General features: G+C 40.6%; 1 protein-coding gene across 1 annotated transcript in view; it reads right to left on the bottom strand.

Annotated features, from left to right (window-relative positions):
- Positions 1–1,080: 1,080 nt before the first annotated feature.
- The window catches only part of LOC143767449 (uncharacterized), a 30,769-nt gene continuing 12,446 nt past the window's right edge, over positions 1,081–19,403 (bottom strand). The window contains exons 2-11 of the mRNA XM_077255789.1: positions 14,643–14,792; positions 14,334–14,513; positions 14,127–14,250; positions 13,949–14,046; positions 10,286–10,435; positions 9,977–10,156; positions 9,770–9,893; positions 9,592–9,689; positions 9,303–9,393; positions 1,081–3,595 (exon numbers count right to left, since the gene is read on the bottom strand). Coding sequence (XP_077111904.1) covers positions 1,713–3,595; positions 9,303–9,393; positions 9,592–9,689; positions 9,770–9,893; positions 9,977–10,156; positions 10,286–10,435; positions 13,949–14,046; positions 14,127–14,250; positions 14,334–14,513; positions 14,643–14,792 — 3,078 coding nt within the window. The 3' untranslated portion in view covers positions 1,081–1,712. The remainder of the gene's footprint in view (positions 3,596–9,302; positions 9,394–9,591; positions 9,690–9,769; positions 9,894–9,976; positions 10,157–10,285; positions 10,436–13,948; positions 14,047–14,126; positions 14,251–14,333; positions 14,514–14,642; positions 14,793–19,403) is intronic.

Below are 19,403 nucleotides of genomic sequence, written 5' to 3'. Positions count from 1 at the left end.
ATTTTTTTGGTTTGCATATAGCATGCTTTGGGTCAAAATAATATCCATAACATCATGGGAAAAAAACTCTTCAAAAACTTCAACTTCATTTTTATTTTCTAAAAAGTCACAAATAAATGTTGCTTATTTCGGACGTATCCTGGTCCGCACTGCTTTCATATGTTGGTTGACATTTTTTCCATTTTGGAGTTGCTGCACATTGTAATATTTCTGTTGCATTTTTTTTTTCTTGCTCACAACTGGTTTTGAAGTTTGATTCCTTGGTTGTTTTCTGCTACTGGTACTTGAAGTTCTTGCCGAGGTGGATGGTAAATTCTCAGTTGATGCCACCTCAGGAGCCTCTTCAATTTCTGTTGAAGTGTGCAATACCTCCAAAGTTTCTGCTACATTCAATTCAAGAGCAAGAAGCTCATTTTCCTGAAAATCTTCCTCATCAGTTGCCTCATCAGGCTCAGGGGGCACAATCACTACTTCAACATCTAAAACTTCCTCTTCTTGGTCATCTAATTCCTCAAGATAACCTAGTATATATAAATATATTTCACATTTCACTATCCATTCATAAAACAAGCTAAATAAACAATTGTGATGAATAAAAACATAAAATACCAACCTTATATACTGTGATGTGATCGTAAACAATGTCTGACAAGCCAGCAAGTTACAGGGTCTGTTCTCCTGAGTGTCTCCAGTACAGCTGAGATATCAGGTTTCACAAAGCATATATAGTCAGAAAGGTACTGGGGAAGGGGGGTGGAGGGGTGAGGGATTTCCAGACTATCTGATAAGAAGGAAGAAATTAAACTAAAAGACCTCTGCCTGCCATATCAGTTGTAAATGATTTAGGGTTATGTATAAAAACTAGTGAATCAAACAAAAATTTCTATGTAAAAAAACCATTGAAAATAGATTTTGTCCCAAAAATGGGACAGCAATTTCACTTGAATCATCAGTATTAAAACAATAAAAGACCTGACAAATTTCAGTTGGTGGATAATGAATCTATAATATATGAAAGTTTAATTGTAATCATTACATTATGGTAAATAATGAAATTTAACACTATATGCTAATTTTTTGAGAAGGACCTGTAGATGGCGCTAGTTTGGGTTACAAAAACTTGATGGCAGTTTCTTTTTAAAATCAAAGTCTCCTCAGATCCAATAATATGTGTATCGAGGTAAAAAGAAGGGAAGCAGTTCTCAATGATGGTGAAAAAACGACTATACTTAGTTACTCTACTATACTTACAAGGATAACATCAGATGTTACTACAAAGAAGGAATGGATCTTAGATGTAAAAAGTAACTTTTAACTTTTTAAGTAATAAGAACAAGAGACGTTAAAGACATTTATTCAGACATGGAGATTGTATGCTGAAAGTAACTAATGAATGGCAGATCACTAAGATTGGAAGATAAGAAGAATCGCGAGGAGGAAATATTGGATATTTTTTGGGGTGTGATAGGGGCAATGGTTGCAGTACACATGTTTATATTCACTATATAGACAAGAATTCATATGGAATATTGCTTTTTACTTTTTAGATAATGGATGTCTATTATTATTTTAATTCTAATGTAAGATCTAAATTGCTTTCTTCTTTTACTAATTTGTCCTTACTTGACTGTCTCTATTATGTGTTTCTCTGTGTAGACCTGTTTTTTTTTTCATCATATCAGTTTTTCTTAACTATCAACAAAATATGATTGTCAAGTAAAACATTTCCTGCTTTCAGAATATGAAAAGGTCTTCTTCCTTATGTGAATTCTCTGGTGTTTAATGAAAGATGATTTATCTGCAAAACCCTTCCCACATTCTGAACATAAATATGGCTTCTCCCCTGTGTGAATTCTCTGGTGTCTAAAGAGAGATGATTTATCTGCAAAACATTTCCCACATTCTAAACATGAATATGGCTTATCCCCTGTGTGATTTCTCTGGTGTGAAACAAAATGTGATTTATCTGCAAAACATTTCCCACATTCTGAACAGGAGAAAGGTTTCTGCCCTGTGTGAATTCTATGGTGTTTAACAAGATTTGATTTCTTTGCAAACCATTTCCCACATTCTGAACATGAATATTGAGTCTTCCCTGTGTGAATTTTTTGGTGTCTAATAAGATATAATTTATCTGCAAAACCCTCCCCACATTCTAAACATGAATAAGGCTTCTCCTCAGTGTGAATTCTCTGGTGGTTAAGAAGAGATGATTTATCTGTAAAACAATTTCCACATTCTGAACATGAATATGGCTTCTCACCTGTGTGAATTCTCTGGTGTCTAGCAAGAGATGATTTATCTACAAAACAATTTCCACATTCTGAACATGAATATGGCTTTTCCCCTGTGTGAATTCTCTGGTGTTTAATGAAAGATGATTTATCTACAAAACAATTCCCACATTCTGTACATGAATATAGCTTCTCCCCTGTATGTAGTCTCTGGTGTCTAACGAGAGATGATTTATCTACAAAACATTTCCCACAATCTGCACACGAATATGGCTTCTCTCCTGTATGGGTTCTCTGGTGTGTGACTAAATGTGATTTATCTGCAAAACATTTCCCACATTCTGAACAGGAAAAAGGTTTCTCCCCTGTATGAATTCTATGGTGTTTAACAAGATTCGATTTCTTTACAAAACATTTCCCACATTCTGAACATGAAAAGTGTTTCTCCCCTGTATGAGTTCTCTGATGTACAACAAGCTGATATTTATCTGCATAGCATTTCCCACATTCTGAACATGAATATGGCTTCTCCCCTGTGTGAGTTCTTTGATGTGTAACAAGCTGTGGTTTATCTGCATAACATTTCCCACATTCTGAACAAGAGTATGGCATTTCCCCAGTGTGAGTTCTGTGATGTCTAAAAAAATGTGATTTATTTGAAAAACATTTACCACATTCTGAACATGAAAATGGCTTCTCCCCTGTGTGAATTCTCTGATGTATAGCAAGACATGATTTAGCTGTATAATATTTCCCACATTCTAAACATGAAAAAGGTTTCTCCCCTGTGTGAGTTCTCTGATGTGTAACAAGGCATGATTTAGCTGTATAATATTTCCCGCATTCTGAACATGAAAATGGCCTCTCCCCTGTGTGAGTTCTCTGATGTATCACAAGATGTGTTCTATCTGAAAAATACTTCCCACATTCTGAACATGAATATGGCTTCTCCTCTACATGAGCTCTCTCATGTCTAACAAGCCCCGATTTCTGGTTAAAATACTTGTCACACTCTGAAGATGAACCTCTTTTTTCCTCTATGTGAATGTTTTGATGAGTAAGAAAAGACATATTGAGGGAAAAACTTTTTCCATATTCTGTTCTTGAAAACGTCTTGTTTGCTGTCAGAGCAGTTTCATTATTAATGTCTCTTTCGTGACTTTTATTTTTCTTAAAAGTCTGAGACGAATCAGATGATAGGACCTGTTTAAAAGGATCAAATGATAGATCTCTGCTGTGAAGGAATGATGTGATTTCTGGAGTAATGACACACACTTCACTTGTATCTTGTGTGATATCAAGGTAATCTGATTTAAAAATTGAAGGTGTCAGTTGTCCCTCTGGTCTCCAAGTACAATCATCTGCCAAGAAAAAAGATTATTTTTTAAAAAAATATTCTTACAAATTATATTTTTATAACATTTCTAAAATATCCACAGAAATTGCAAGTTATATATATCAAAATTCAATTATTTATGGAGACAAACATAGTTCACAATGAAACATCAGACCTTACAACAGGAACCACTAGAGCAGAGGTCACCAACCTTTCTGACCTTGAGAGTCACAATCAGCTCTGAGACAGAGTTGCGAGCCATATTCATCTACAGTGCCAAAAAGTAGTATTCAACCCCCTGCAGATTTAGCAGGTTTAATAAGATGCAAATAAGTTAGAGCCTTCAAACTTCAAACAAGAGCAGGATTTATTAACAGATGCATAAATCTTACAAACCAAAAAGTTTTGTTGCTCAGTTAAATTTTTATAAATTTTAAACATAAAAGTGTGGGTCAATTATTATTCAACCCCTAGGTTTAATATTTTGTGGAATAACCTTTGTTTGCAATTACAGCTAATAATCGTCTTTTATAAGACCTGATCAGGCCGGCACAGGTCTCTGGAGTTATCTTGGCCCACTCCTCCATGCAGATCTTCTCCAAGTTATCTAGGTTCTTTGGGTGTCTCATGTGGACTTTAATCTTGACCTCCTTCCACAAGTTTTCAATTGCGTTAAGGTCAGGAGACTTGACTAGGCCACTGCAACACCTTGATTTTTTGCCTCTTGAACCAGGCCTTGGTTTTCCTGGCTGTGTGCTTTGGGTCGTTGTCTTGTTGGAAGATGAAATGACGACCCATCTTAAGATCCTTGATGGAGGAGCGGAGGTTCTTGGCCAAAATCTCCAGGTAGGCCGTGCTAGCCATCTTCCCATGGATGCGGACCAGATGGCCAGGCCCCTTGGCTGAGAAACAGCCCCACAGCATGATGCTGCAACCACCATGCTTGACTGTAGGGATGGTATTCTTGGGGTCGTATGCAGTGCCATCCAGTCTCCAAACGTCACGTGTGTGGTTGGCACCAAAGATCTAGATCTTGGTCTCATCAGACCAGAGAACCTTGAACCAGTCAGTCTCAGAGTCCTCCAAGTGATCATGAGCAAACTGTAGACGAGCCTTGACATGACGCTTTGAAAGTAAAGGTACCTTACGGGCTCGTCTGGAACGGAGACCATTGCGGTGGAGTACGTTACTTATGGTATTGACTGAAACCAATGTCCCCACTGCCATGAGATCTTCCCGGAGCTCCTTCCTTGTTGTCCTTGGGTTAGCCTTGACTCTTCGGACAAGCCTGGCCTCGGCACGGGAGGAAACTTTCAAAGGCTGTCCAGGCCGTGGAAGGCTAACAGTAGTTCCATAAGCCTTCCACTTCCGGATGATGCTCCCAACAGTGGAGACAGGTAGGCCCAACTCCTTGGAAAGGGTTTTGTACCCCTTGCCAGCCTTGTGACCCTCCACGATCTTGTCTCTGATGGCCTTGGAATGCTCCTTTGTCTTTCCCATGTTGACCATGTTTGAGTGCTGTTCACAAGTTTGGGGAGGGTCTTAAATAGTCAGAAAAGGCTGGAAAAACAGATAATTAATCCAAACATGTGAAGCTCATTGTTCTTTGTGCCTGAACTACTTCTTAATACTTTAGGGGAACCAAACAGAATTCTGGGGGGTTGAGGGGTTGAATAATAAATGACCCTCTGAAAAAACTTTTCACAATTTAAAAAAAAAAAATAAAGAAATAACATTCTTTTTTGCTGCAGTGCATTTCACACTTCCAGGCTGATCTACAGTCCAAATTTCACAATGCCAAGTTAATTCCAAATGTGTAAACCTGCTAAATCTGCAGGGGGTTGAATACTACTTGTAGGCACTGTATAAGAGAAGGTCGTGAGTCACATCCAGCTCCTGCCCACCTCACAGTAGTTCCAGTCACAGCCCACATTATAGGTAAAATGATAGCCTAAGCTTTTCCACAGAAATCACCCAGAAGCAGTATACCAAGATCCAAGGGTTCCCACAATACACCCATTCAGTATTCTTCCAACACACTGACACACTGTAGCATCCAGCTTCACGCACCTCCTCTAACAGGTAGAACCATCCTGTCTCCAGCATACCACGCTTAAATTATCTCTAAACCCCTATGACCAGTATATGTGCATCCAGATTTGCTCTCCTGCACAGGGCTACTCACAAAATTCACCATTTTGAGATGTGCCCTTCGTACCTGTTTGCTAGACCTGGATTCAATGCACCAAGGTGGCAGACAGCAATGAGCCACAATTCATGGGTCCGGGAGGCACATGTGGCTCCCAGGCTACAGGTTGGGGACCCCAGCACCATAGCATTATGTTCGACCCTATTAGCTTGTTCTACCTCTCAAATATTGGAATAATAAGCCACTAAACAAGTTATGTAGGACAAAATGATACAAATAAAAACTTATACTGCATCCCCAAACAACAAGACTCCACTTGCGTCCGTCATTTGTCAATATAGGGTTTCCACATTACTAGTAGCTAAAAGACTCTTGAAAAGCAACATGGCTTCATAAACCAATCTAGCAAAATCCTTGCTCCCAAACCTTAATATCCCCAGCAGATTCTTCAAACACGGTTAGCATCCACATGTTTAGCATTGCTGCAGTGGAAAAAAATCCACTTAAAAATTTACGGTGTGCGTGTCTCCAGAAGCACAAGTTGGTCACTATGTGTTGGGTTCTAAAATGTCATATTTGCAGTTTTCACTCTACAACATCCACTGTGTGCCAATTTCCAGAAAGTGTCTGTGGAGTCAAAATAGTCACTACTCCTATAGATCAATTCACTGAAGGAAATTGAGTCAATTTGTCGTGTTTTCTACTGTCTAGCTTTTCTGCCATTCTAGCACCTTAGGTGGTCTGCAAATGGTGCAGGCAAAGTATTTTAGCCAATTCGGTAGTCTAATAGCCAAATGCATTCCTCCCCTTCCCTTCTGAGCCCTGCCATCTGTCCTATCAGAACGATATTATCAGATTCAGGATAGGTGGCAAAAAAAATCTGGGGTATATTTTTCTCAAGCACCTGGACCACCGACACATCGCCAAAGGTGCACACTTCTTGCCCATCATGCAGCATCTCTGCTATAATTGGAAAAGAATTTTCACATCGTCTGCACCTTGTATTTATTGACTTTGTTACACTGTGCTCAGAGTTGTAACAGTCCTTGTTATTTAGTCCAGTAAATTGTGGATGCACATTTATGCTTAATGATATTAAATAAAAGAAGTATTGCTTCTATTTATTAAGTATAGCAGTGCTGGGAAGAAGCTGCATAGCGATATCCGAAACACAATAGGTGTGAAGTTCAATTATTAAAGTCTAATATGTTTTCTTGGTAATTATTGTATGTTAGGGCTTGGCGGAACGCACCAAATATATATATTTATAGCGTAATCGGTGCGTTCGCAACCCGGGGTCCACCGTGCAGAAGTAAAACCCGCTACTAGTAACTGACGGCACTATACGGCGGTAAAAGTGAACTCTGTTACTTCACAGAGTCACTAAAGACAAGAGAACGCTGTGCCCTGTTAACCTCACTGAGGAACACAGCTACCAAATAGAGCGAACAGTGGTCATGCAGTCAGAATAGCACACGCAAAACTCCTCACCAGAGGTGACGGTATTCTAGGGGCTTATTTCAGCTGGGCCCTGAATCCACTCACACAAAACTCCTCACCGGAGGTGCCAGTATTCTAGGGGCTTATTTCAGCCGAACCCTGAAACCACATACACATGACCACTCTGGCATAGAACACATAAGTTAGTTGATACTAGGGCATGGCCATGCAAACCTTTTATAGCTGCAACTTCCTAGAGGACGAATGGGAGCAGCTGCAGTACCTGAGCAACTTCAGGACCTTACTAGAGGACCAATGGGAGCTGCTGCAGTACCTGAGCATGCGACCCCCGATCTCCAATGTGAGGTCTTACCCTGGGCATGCTCAGAAGGGGAAAAGCAGGACTTCATCCCAGAGACGTCTGTCTCTGACCAGTACTGGTTACAATGGCTGAACCTGGAAAGGCAGCAGTAATTATCCGCACCGTATCAGGCTGAGACAGACGCTGGGACCGATGTCTCCGCTGAGCAGGCTCCACTGCGGCTGGAGATGAATGGGAGACCGCAGCGGAGATGGCTCGAGATTCCCCCTGTGCAGAGGCGGGAACTCGACCCTAACAATTGTGATACACAATATTCGGGGTTAATGCAGTCTTTGATAATATGAGGAGTGCAATTTTCTAAAATAAAGGCCTTTCCAAGTCCCTTCTAAAGTTAATTTGCCTCCAAAAAAATTAGGTTTTGAAAATTTCCTTGAACATATGATTACCGGTAGATAAATTTTACACCTTCTATCATCCTAAAAAGAAAATAAAAGGATGTTTGACAAATGAGGCCAATGTGAAACATGATGAATGTTAATTATTAACTTTTGCGTGTGGTATCACTTTCTGTTTTAAGGGCATACAGATTCTGTGTTTGAAATTCTAATTCTATCACGTTTGGAAAATTTCAGATTTTTTCATAAATAAACACAAATCAACCTCATTTTATCAGTAACATAAAGTACAAACTGTCATAAAAAAATAAACGTCAACTGTCTCAGAAACACTGGGGTCAGGTTAACATTCCAAACCAGAGTTACACTCATTTATGGTAGACCATTGGCGCTCCTATGAGTTCTGACCAGAAAAGTATAGAAAATATTAGTTCTCCATATTTCAAGATAGAGATTGTGCAGTTATCTGAATTCCTTAGGATCAGAAACATGAAATTCATGACATACAGCGATGACATGTCAACACATATTCCGCAAATATCAATGAATTATATTAGAGTCATCAACCACGCACAGGTAAGAGGTATATCATGGCACAAGTGTAATGTTTTTGGTGTGGTTTATCATAATTCTGTTTTCAGTTAGTGAGCTCTTTTACCAAAGAAACTGAAAAGGCAGGATAAAGGATGGGAGACCCCTGATGAAATTCACACTTGGCCAAGGTTAAAAACTATTATCTTCATTTACTCTTATAATAAAAGGTTTTTTTTATTTTCTGGCCTCTCAGATTCACCAAAGGATGGCCTACGGCACAAGTTTTTCTTTAATGGACATTTGTAGAAATCTAAAGTAAAAATATCAGACTATTATGTATTAATTACTATCCTCCGTTTTTTCACCTGCAAAGGTGAACTATTGTTGAGCACTGGATAACTTCTAGAAATATCCTTTTCTGAGGGAGTGGTGGTCAGGGAAGGGTTTAAATAAAATAAAATAAAAAAAAGAGATTGAAAAGAATAGAAAATGAATTCACATTTGGTTTTCACTGCACATGGAATGGCCCATGATACAAATTATATTTTTCTTCACATGATTTTCTATGTTTTCAGCACATTCTATGTATGCTGTCATTTGTCTTTGCAGTTTAGACATCTGGGAAGATAAGGGTCAAAATCTTCTAATTCCATCCGGTAGGATGGATCCTTGAGACTGTAAGCTGTGGTCAGAACAGGTCTGGCTCTGAAAGAGGGATTTTCAGAGTCCAAAGTAATGGGGACAGTTTTGGGTGGGGAAGCATGTAGTGCCTTAGCAGCTGAATGGTGACCACATAATTGTGATATAGCCATATTACACTACTGATAAAGCAGCCACAGGCAGTGATTGAGAGGAATCTGCGACTTTTCTGCATTTAGTGATTACTACTCACCTGGGTAGTCATCTGTAGGAATCTCCACTTTACACCACTCATCACCCCTCACATATGTCTGTGTAGTATTAATATCGGTCAGATCTTCACCCTGAAACAAATATTGTAAAAGTCACAGACAGATGGAGAAGTCACATCTATGATCAGCTCTAATCCTGCCATCTCCACCGTTCTCATTACACAAGTATATAACAAATAATACCGGTGGATAAAACAAGACTGAGCACAAGATCTTTACAGCCATCTACACATCATAGGGGAGATCTCATGACACCTTCTCTCCATCTACCTGATGATTCTGAGGAACATCGGGATATTCTTGTTTACAGTTCTGTGGAAGGAAAGGACGGGGACATCTCTCTGGTGTTGTCCTCTTACTGGATAGAACTGGAGGAAACGCATACAGGGTCTGAATTCATTCTTTACAAGCAGATAATTATAGGTGTGTATTTAGTCCTGTCTGTTACCAGGTGATGTGAGGAGCTGGTGAACCTCCATCATGACGTCCTTGTACAGATCCTTGTGTCCTTCTATATACTCCCACTCCTCCATGGAGAAATAGACTGAGACATCCTGACACCTTATAGGAACCTGACACATACAATGATACCGTCATCCCCACGATCCCTTCATAGAGTTACTGTATTATGTCCCAGAATTCCCAACAGGGTCACCTCTCCAGTCAGCAGCTCAACCATCTTGTAGGCGAATTCTAGGACCATCTGGTCATTGATGTCCTCAAGTATTAGGGAGCGAGGTGGAGCCTCCGTGATTGGGCTCAGGGGTCTTCCCCATCCCTCAGACAGAAGGTCCTGACAGCGCTCAGTAGAGGTCTTCTTCACTACTGTGTAACCCTGGTTATGGAGAGACACATTAATAAATCTCACTACAGACATTCCCAGAGTCCTCACCTCTCCAGTTCAGTCCATCTGTTATTCCAATAGATAAGAATGATGTAATATGACGTCATCATAATCTCTCACCTCTCCAGTAAGCCGGAAGAGGATCTCTAGAGTGAGGTGTAATATCCCCTCAGCCATCTTGTCCCTGTCCCTATCCATTCTTGATGGGTCAATCAGGAAAATTCTCTTATGTAGAAGATCTCCACTGAGAGAATCCAATATTGTATGGACCTGAGTGGGAAGAAGATGAACAGGTATGAACTGGCGCTCAGGCAGTTTGTACACCTTGATGCATTGTTACATGACATTGATTGAAGGAATTCAGAAGCTGGATTTTTTAAGTCCTTTAATACATGACGATAATGAAGATAAATGTGCCACAAAAAAAAATAAATAAATCAGGAATTAGCATGTCTAAAAGTAAATGTGGGAAAATGGATGGAAACCTAAAATGTATATTAACAAATATAATAAAAATGGAAGAGTATAAAGTCTTGGTCCTAGAGGAACACACTGATGTAGTTGCTGTTGCTGAGACATGGTTGGACTCTTCTAATGATTGGGTTGTAAATCTTGGTTTCAAATAGGGAAGGAGAAATTGTATGTCTGTATGTTAGTAGTTTGAAAGTGAGTGCGACAGAGACAATTGGGGAGGAAGATTGTGAGGAAATGGAAACCTTGTTGGTTAAATTAAAAAGGGAATTAGATACTGACAAGGTTGTTTTTGGAGTAATCTATAGATTCCCCAACATTACTGAGGTGTTGAAAGGTCAGCACACAATCAGATGGCGGGGGCTGCACTGGCTGTTAGAGTAGTAATTATGGGAGATTTTAATTACCTGGGTATTGACGGGGGTCATAGTTCTGCTTCAAATGCATGTGGGAGAAAATTCCTCATCTTGTCGCAGAATAATTGTAGGTCAGTTTATAGAATATCAAGAGTTGATGATCTACTCAATTTGGTCATTTCAAGCAGTGCACAGCTAGATGCAAATTTTAATGACAAAAACCTTGGTACCAGTGGCGACAATAGAAATTATTTTTGGTATGAAGGCTATGCTTCAGATCATTGACTGGGAGCAGCTACTGTCAGATAGTGATAGAGATATTATTGCTAAATTTGAGATTTAAGTCTATATTGGTTAATCAGACTGTAAAATACATTCCTATAGACAACAAAGTTTACACCCTACATGGCTTACTCCTATGGTTAGGATAGCCTTAAATGACAAAAAGGGCATTCAAGAATATATCAATTGGTGGGTTCGGCTCTAGCATTTAAAAACTTTAAAGAACTTAATATAATTTCTAAAAAAAAAGTAATGAAATCAGTTAACCCCTTTGCCCCAAAGGTGGTTTGCACGTTAATGACCAAGCCAATTTTTACAATTCTGACCACTTTGACTTTATGAGGTAATAACTCTGGAATGCTTCAACGAATCCTGGTGATTCTGAGACTGTTTTTTCGTGACATATTGTACTTCATGATAGTAGTAAAACGTCTTCTGTATGACTTGTATTTCTTTGCGAAAACAACGGAAATTTGGCAAAAATTCGCAATTTTCCAAATTTTAATTTTCATGCCCTTAAATCACAGAGATACAGTACAGACCAAAAGTTTGGACACACTTTCTCATTTAAAGATTTTTCTGTATTTAAGTCACTATGAAAATTGTAAATTCACACTGAAGGCATCAAAACTATGAATTAACACATGTGGAATTATATACTTAACAAAAAAGTGAGAAACAACTGAAAATATGTCTTATATTCTAGGCTCTTCAAAGTAGCCACCTTTTGCTTTGATGACTGCTATGCACACTCTTCGCATTCTCTTGATGAGCTTCAAGAGTTAGTCACCGGAAATGGTCTTCCAACAATCTTGAAGGAGTTCCCAGAGATGCTTAGCACTTGTTGGCCCTTTTGCCTTCACTCTGCGGTCCAGCTCACCCCAAACCATCTCGGATGGTGACTGTGGAGGCCAGGTCATCTAGCGTAGCACTCCATCACTCTGCTTCTTGGTCAAATAGCCCTTACACAGCCTGGAGGTGTGTTTGGAGTCATTGTCCTGTTGAAAAATAAATGATGGTCCAACTAAACGCAAACAGGATGGAATAGCATGCCGTTGCAAGATGCTGTGGTAGCCATGCTGGTTCAGTATGCCTTCAATTTTGAATAAATCCCCAACAGTGACACCAGCAAAGCACCCCCACACAATCACACCTCCTCCTCCATGCTTCACGGTGGGAACCAGCCATGTAGAGTCCATCCGTTCACCTTTTCTGCATCGCACAAAGACACGGTGGTTGGAACCAAAGATCTCAAATTTGGACTCATCAGACCAAAGCACAGATTTCCACTGGTCTAATGTCCATTCCTTGTGTTCTTTAGCCCAAACAGCAGCTATTTTACCACGAAGGCCTGCTGCACAAAGTCTCCTCTTAACAGTTGTTGCAGAGATGTGTCTGCTGCTAGAACTCTGTGTAGCATTGACCTGGTCTCTAATCTGAGCTGCTTTTAACCTGCGATTTCGGAGGCTGGTGACTCTGATAAACTTATCCTCAGAAGCAGAGGTGACTCTTGGTCTTCCTTTCCTGGGGCGGTCCTCATGTGAGCCAGTTTCTTTGTAGCGCTTGATGGTTTTTGCAACTGCAATTGGGGACACTTTCAAAGTTTTCCCAATTTTTCGGACTGACCATTTCTTAAAGTAATGATGGCCACTCGTTTTTCTTTACTTAGAATTTGCATTATGGCAAGAAAAAAGCAGCTAACAGTCTATTCAGTAGGACTATCAGCTATGTATCCACCAGACTTCTGCTCAACACAACTGATGGTCCCAACCCCATTTATAAGGCAAGAAATCCCACTTATTAAACCTGACAGGGCACACCTGTGAAGTGAAAACCATTTCCAGTGACTACCTCTTGAAGCTCATCAAGAAAATGCCAAGAGCGACTTATAAAGGATCACATACAAGAGTACGTGTTCTATTGTTTTTTTCTAAGTTATGATTAGTGTGGTGTTGCTAAAGACAGAAGTTGTCAAACCATCCTGATTAACTGTTATGAAGAGGTGAGTAGAAACATGGATAGAGGGGGGAGGTGTGGATATGGTGTTTTTTGGACTTTTGCAAAGGCATTTGACACTGTCCCACATAGATTTCTAATGGATAAATTAGGTTTTACAGGATTAGAAAGTAGTGCTGGGTCCGCTATTATTCAACTTATTTATGATATAGAAGAAGGGATTTATTGTGTTGTTTCTGAATTTGCAGATGACACCAAGTTATGTAGTATAGTGCATACTGTTTAAGATGTTCTTAAGTTACAGGCTGACCTGGACATACTGTGTTTGCAGATGAGGTTCAATGTATAGAAATAGATCGTACACCACTAATAGAAAAATAGAATAGTTTAGTAGACTGCACTACTGCATACAACAGTATTTTGTAAAAGACACATACAGATATTTACTTTTCTTTACAATGGATGACATAAGCCACCAAATGACATCTAAAGGAGAAAACTATTTTCATATGCATCCACATGTATACACATATACATGTACACTCCTCGTAGACAGATGGAGACATCACATCTACAATCAGCTCTAATCCTGCCATCTCCAACATTCTAAAACAAATATAAAATATATAATACTGGGGGATTAAACAAGACTGAGCACAAGACTTTCACATTTGTCAACACATCAAAGATTTGATCTCATGACATTTTCTCCATCTACCTGATGATCCTGATCAACATTGGGATTTTCTTGTTTACAGTTCCGTGGAAGAATAGGATGGGGACATCTCTCTGGAGTTGTCCTCGTACTGGATAGATCTGGATGAAAACATATACAGGGACTGAATTAATTCTTTACATACAGACTATTATAGGCCGTGTGTATTTAGTCCTATTACCTGGTGATGTGAAGGGCTGGGGAACCTCCATCATGACGTCCTTGTACAGATCTTTATGTCCTTCTAAAAACTCCCACTCCTCCATGGTGAAATATAGGGTGACGTCCTGACACCTTATAGGAACCTAAAACATACAATGTTACCGTTATCCCCCCAATCCCTTGATAGCGTTACTGCATAATGTCCCAGCATTCACAGCAGTGTTACCTCTCCAGTCAGCAGCTCAATCATCTTGTAGGCGAGTTCTAGGATCTTCTGGTCATTGATGTCCTCATGTATCAGGGAGTGAGGTTGAGGCCCAGTGATTGGTCTTAGGGGTCCTCGCCATCCCTCAGAAACATGGGCCTGACAAAGCTTACTAGAGGACTTCTTCACTACTGTGTAATCCTGGTTATGGAGAGACACATTAATAAATCTCACTACAGACATTTCCAGAGTCCTCACCTCTCCTGTTCTGTCCATCTGTTATTCCCGTAGATAAGAATGATGTAATGTGAAGTCATCAGCATCGCTCACCTCTCCTGTAAGCCAGAAGAGGATATCTAGGGTGAGGTGTAATATCTTCTCTGACAAGTTGTCCATGTTCTTAATCATTCTTGATGGGTAAATCAGGGAAATTCTCTTACATAGAAGATCTCCACTGAAAGGATCTGATATTGTAGGGACCTGTATGGGAAGAACGTGAGCCAATGTAAAACCATAAAAAATCCCATGTAATATAACAATCACTGGAGATAATAGAGGAAACATATGAGGAGATATAATGTGTAGATGTTGTATTCTCAGCTTATATACACAAGTATGAAAGTAACCCCACACTTGCTGCACTCCTCACTCAGATGGAACTGCAAAGGGGGACTACACTTTTGACACTCACTCATCCACTCATCTATCACAATATGTTGATAATAAATTGTGGAACAAGAAAATTGGTGCCTGATATTTAACCTGCTTTTAGGTCAGTTTTTGTCACTAATTCTAAACCTGCCCTTGTTTTTCTTCCATAAGCGCTAGTTAATGAGATGTGATAAACTCTATGTATAAGACCGATCAAACACTAGGACTGGTTTCTACTGGACATTATTATTTTTGCCTACTTGGTTATTAAAACAAATCCATATATGTAGATTTGTTTTATTTTTTTAAGAATCGACATCACAGAATAAGTACTAAACATGCATAAAAATGTGTCATTCATACACTGTTCATTTACTGAAGTGAAGCTTTATAGATTTCTTGTGGTGAGTTGCGCCAGGGCAATCACTTTGAATAGACCTGCAGTAATCTGCAATTACATGGGTATCCCAGCGTCCTCTGTATCTTTCTTCTATAGTTCTTAATTCTTGGTGAAATCGTTCACCCTGCTCTTCAGTTAGATCACCAAGGTTTTCTGGGAAACGATCCAAGTGGCTGTGGAGATACTCATTGTACCGCCAAGGTGATGTAAAGAATATAGCGTTCTTTCTACTAGTTCAGTGTAGTTATCTGCTTTACAGTTGAAGAGAATTCTGTACAACCATACCGAAAGAAGAACATGCATCTGCCTCAGCATTGTTCAATGAATCTTTGAAGTGTGGATCTTTCACGAGTACTCTGATTTGAGGACCTTCAAAAATACCAACCTTTGGCTTTTCCATGGGCAGTGATGTAAATTTTCTGCAGATGTAGTTGAAGCATTTTCCCTCTTTGTTTAGAGCCTTTACAAACTGCTTCATGAAACTTAATTTCCTAATTTGATTCACAAGGGTAGTAAAATAATCTTATGCCTGTCAACCAAATGGTTCTGCAATTCCATTATTTTCTCCTACTACAATTTGTTCTCTCAGAGACCGGTTTTCTCACCCAGTGCTCATTTTCTGATCAGATAAATCAGGAATACTTAGTCTATCCACCCTGCTGTCCCAGGAAAATATTCACCATCTTTAGATCCACACAGATTGGCCACTGGTGATTGTGGCGTATTTTCTGTAGGACTAGAGCAATTGTCATCTTGTTGAGTGACCTACTGGGATTAATCCATATTTGTTTCCATTGTGTAAAAGCACACATTTTAGGTTCCGTTTAGAACTGTGTATGAAAAGCCACCATTTGCATTGGTCGATATTGAAATATGTCCATTTTCATGAACATTGTTTTAATAAACAAAATCACTTTGCTCTGAGAAGAATGGCAGTAAATCCTTTTCTCTGTTGCGATAGTATGTGATTTTGATTTCCATATGTACTACATCCCTCTCCACTAGTCTAGACGCCAACAATTTTGCTTATGTCTGAGGGAGATTTAGCTCTCTAATGAAAACACTGAGCTCCAGCTGATTAAAAACTTGTGGCACTGATGAGGTCCCTTCAAAATCACTACCATCTTGACTACTGTTTATAGGTGAAGAACAAGATTCATCTTCAGTGAGCTCTTCTAGCTTATAGAACCATGGGACTGGCACTTCATCTAAGTGTAAAACAGGTCGTTTTGTTGTGTCTAGGCCAGGATAGATCCATTTACTCTTATGTCCATTAATACCCTTTATGTTAACCACACAGAAGTAACGATCATCACTGTGATTCCCCAGTACTGTCCAGACGATAGGAATTCCAGACATTTCCTCAAACTATTTGTCTACTGCTGTAGGTGCTCAATATATGCTTTACAGACATTGCTGTTAAGGGCACATGTCAGTTAATAAAATCAGCTGACATGTGCCGGAAAAGGAGCCCGCAGCAAAGAGGGGGAGGCAACCTTAGACGTAAGGGTACCGTCACACAGTGCAATTTTGATCGCTACGACGGCACGATTCGTGACGTTGCAGCGTCGTATAATTATCGCTCCAGCGTCGTATACTGCGGTCACACGTTGCAATACACTGCGCTGGAGCGATAATTTCATGACGTATTTGCGATGTAGAAGCCGTTGGTTACTGTACGCACATCGTATACAACCTGTGTCACACGATGCAATCATGCCGCCACAGCGGGACACTAGACGACGAAAGAAAGTTTCAAACGATCTGCTACGACGTACGATTCTCAGCGGGGATCCAGATCGCAGTAGCGTGTCAGACACAACGATATCGTAACGATATCGCTAGAACGTCACGAATCGTGCCGTTGTAGCGATCAAAATTGCACTGTGTGACGGTACCCTAACTATACATTTAAGGTTGGAAAGGGGTTAATCATAGCATAATGTGCTATGATAAAGAGCGTCTGGGACGTCAAACATGTCAGATTTTTATCTTTGTATATCGGGTTTTACAGTTTAAAGAAATAAAATAGTGCTTCTATTTCACCTGTGGAAGTTCTGCTCTTTCATTTTTCCCACTGTTGCTGATCCACACCAGCTGGAGCTATGGCACCCACTGGTTTTCCTCCTATGGACTTTCAAACTATAAAGCGATGTAAACTCTGATACTTTTTTCCTACTACACTTCACGTTGCCTCTTTCGGATCTGACAATGAATTGATTTTGAGAGATAGTATAAAGGGTCTCATCTACCCACCTTAGCCCTCCTCCTGGTCAGATGAGAGGAGGATGGCTAATTGTAGGCATAGAAAGAAGGTGCAAGGACATGATTCCAATCAATGTCATATTTTCCCACTGGAATCTCATAGTGGAATAATATAACTGCTATATTTCTGAGCGTACTTTCACCACACTAGACACACCAAACAACTATGATATACCCATAATTCGAGATAATGTTGCTTTTCTGTGGTTTCTCAAAGCCAAAAATCCTGGCGCTTGAACCCACTGGTCACAGATATATCCATGGATGGTGTCAATATCTTATTATTAAAAGTATGGCATGGAAATATTGCATTTACATGGTGCCTAGTGATGGTAAAAACATCCTGTCAGCCTAAAGGTCAATTATCTACACCCTTGATGTAACATCTATTTGCTAACTCGTAAGTACAGAGTAAATGTACAATAAAAGTTAGGTCTTCCAGAAAATGTCAACTATTTGATAATTTATTTACACAGAGACGTTTTTGTGATTTTGAATTTTGATTTATCTGATCTGTAATTCAATCCTTAAAATGGAACATAAGTTGAATTGCTGTTTAACCCCTTAACAACCGCCGATACGCCTTTTAACGGCGGCCGCTAAGGGTACTTAAACCACAGCGCCGTTAATTAACGGCGCTGTGGAAAAAGTGAATAGCGCCCCCCAGAGTCGGATTTTCTCTGGGGTCTCGGTTGCCGTGGGTAGCCGAGACCCCAGAGAACATGATTCGGGTTTTTTTTACCAACCCCCGAGTTGCGATCGCCGGTAATTAACCGTTTACCGGCGGTCGCAACAAAAAAAAACAAACCGCGATTTGCCATTTAATTTCTCTGTCCTCCGATGTGATCGCACATCGGAGGACAGAGAAATAGGGTCCCCGATCGCCCCCAATAGCCCCCCAATACTCACCTATCTCCCCCGGTGCTCCTCGTGGCTCCCGATGGGCGCCGCCATCTTTTTTCCGGGGAAAAAATGGCGGGCGCATGCGCATTGCGCCCGCCGCCCGGCACCCGGAAGATCTTTGGGGTCTCGGCTGCCGGGGGTAGCCGAGACCCCAAAGAACATGATCGGGGTCGGTTTTTACCGACCCCTGTTTTGCGATCGCCGGTAATTAACTGTTTACCGGCGACCGCAAAAAAAAAAAAAAAGCGATCTGTAATTCTCTGTCCTCTGATGTGATCGCACATCAGAGGACAGAGAAATAGGGGGATTCGGGGACCCTATCATACTTACCCGGTGTCCGTGGGTCCTCCTGCGTCTCCTCCTGCCGGCCGGCTTCCCCCTCGGGAAAGAAAATGGCGGGCGCATGCGCAGTGCGCCCGCCATCTGCCGGCCGGAAGGAGAGACGAGTTGGGGCTAAAATTAGGGTTAGGGCTAGGGTTGGGACTAAATTTAGGGTTAGGGCTAGGGTTAGGCTACTTTCACACTAGCGTTTTTTGGCTTCCGTCGCAATGCGTCGTTGGAGAAAAAAACGCATCCTGCAAAAGTGGTTGCAGGATGCGTTTTTTCTCCATTGACTTGCATTAGCGACGCATTGCGACGGATTGCCACACGTAGCATCCGTCGTGCGATGGATGCGTCGTGCTTTGGCGGACCGTCGGCACAAAAAAACGCTACATGTAACTTTTTTTGTGCGACGTGTCCGCCATTTCCGACCGCGCATGCGCGGCCGGAACTCCGCCCCCTCCTCCTCGCACCTCACAATGGGGCAGCGGACGCGTTGAAAAAACAGCATCCACTGCACCCGTTGTGCGGCGCTTACAATGCTAGCGTCG

Source organism: Ranitomeya variabilis, chromosome 4, assembly GCF_051348905.1.
Source record: "Ranitomeya variabilis isolate aRanVar5 chromosome 4, aRanVar5.hap1, whole genome shotgun sequence".
Taxonomy (NCBI): Eukaryota; Metazoa; Chordata; class Amphibia; order Anura; family Dendrobatidae; genus Ranitomeya; species Ranitomeya variabilis.
Note: the sequence above shows the minus strand (reverse complement) of the source record. Positions and strands in the feature narration are given on the sequence as shown.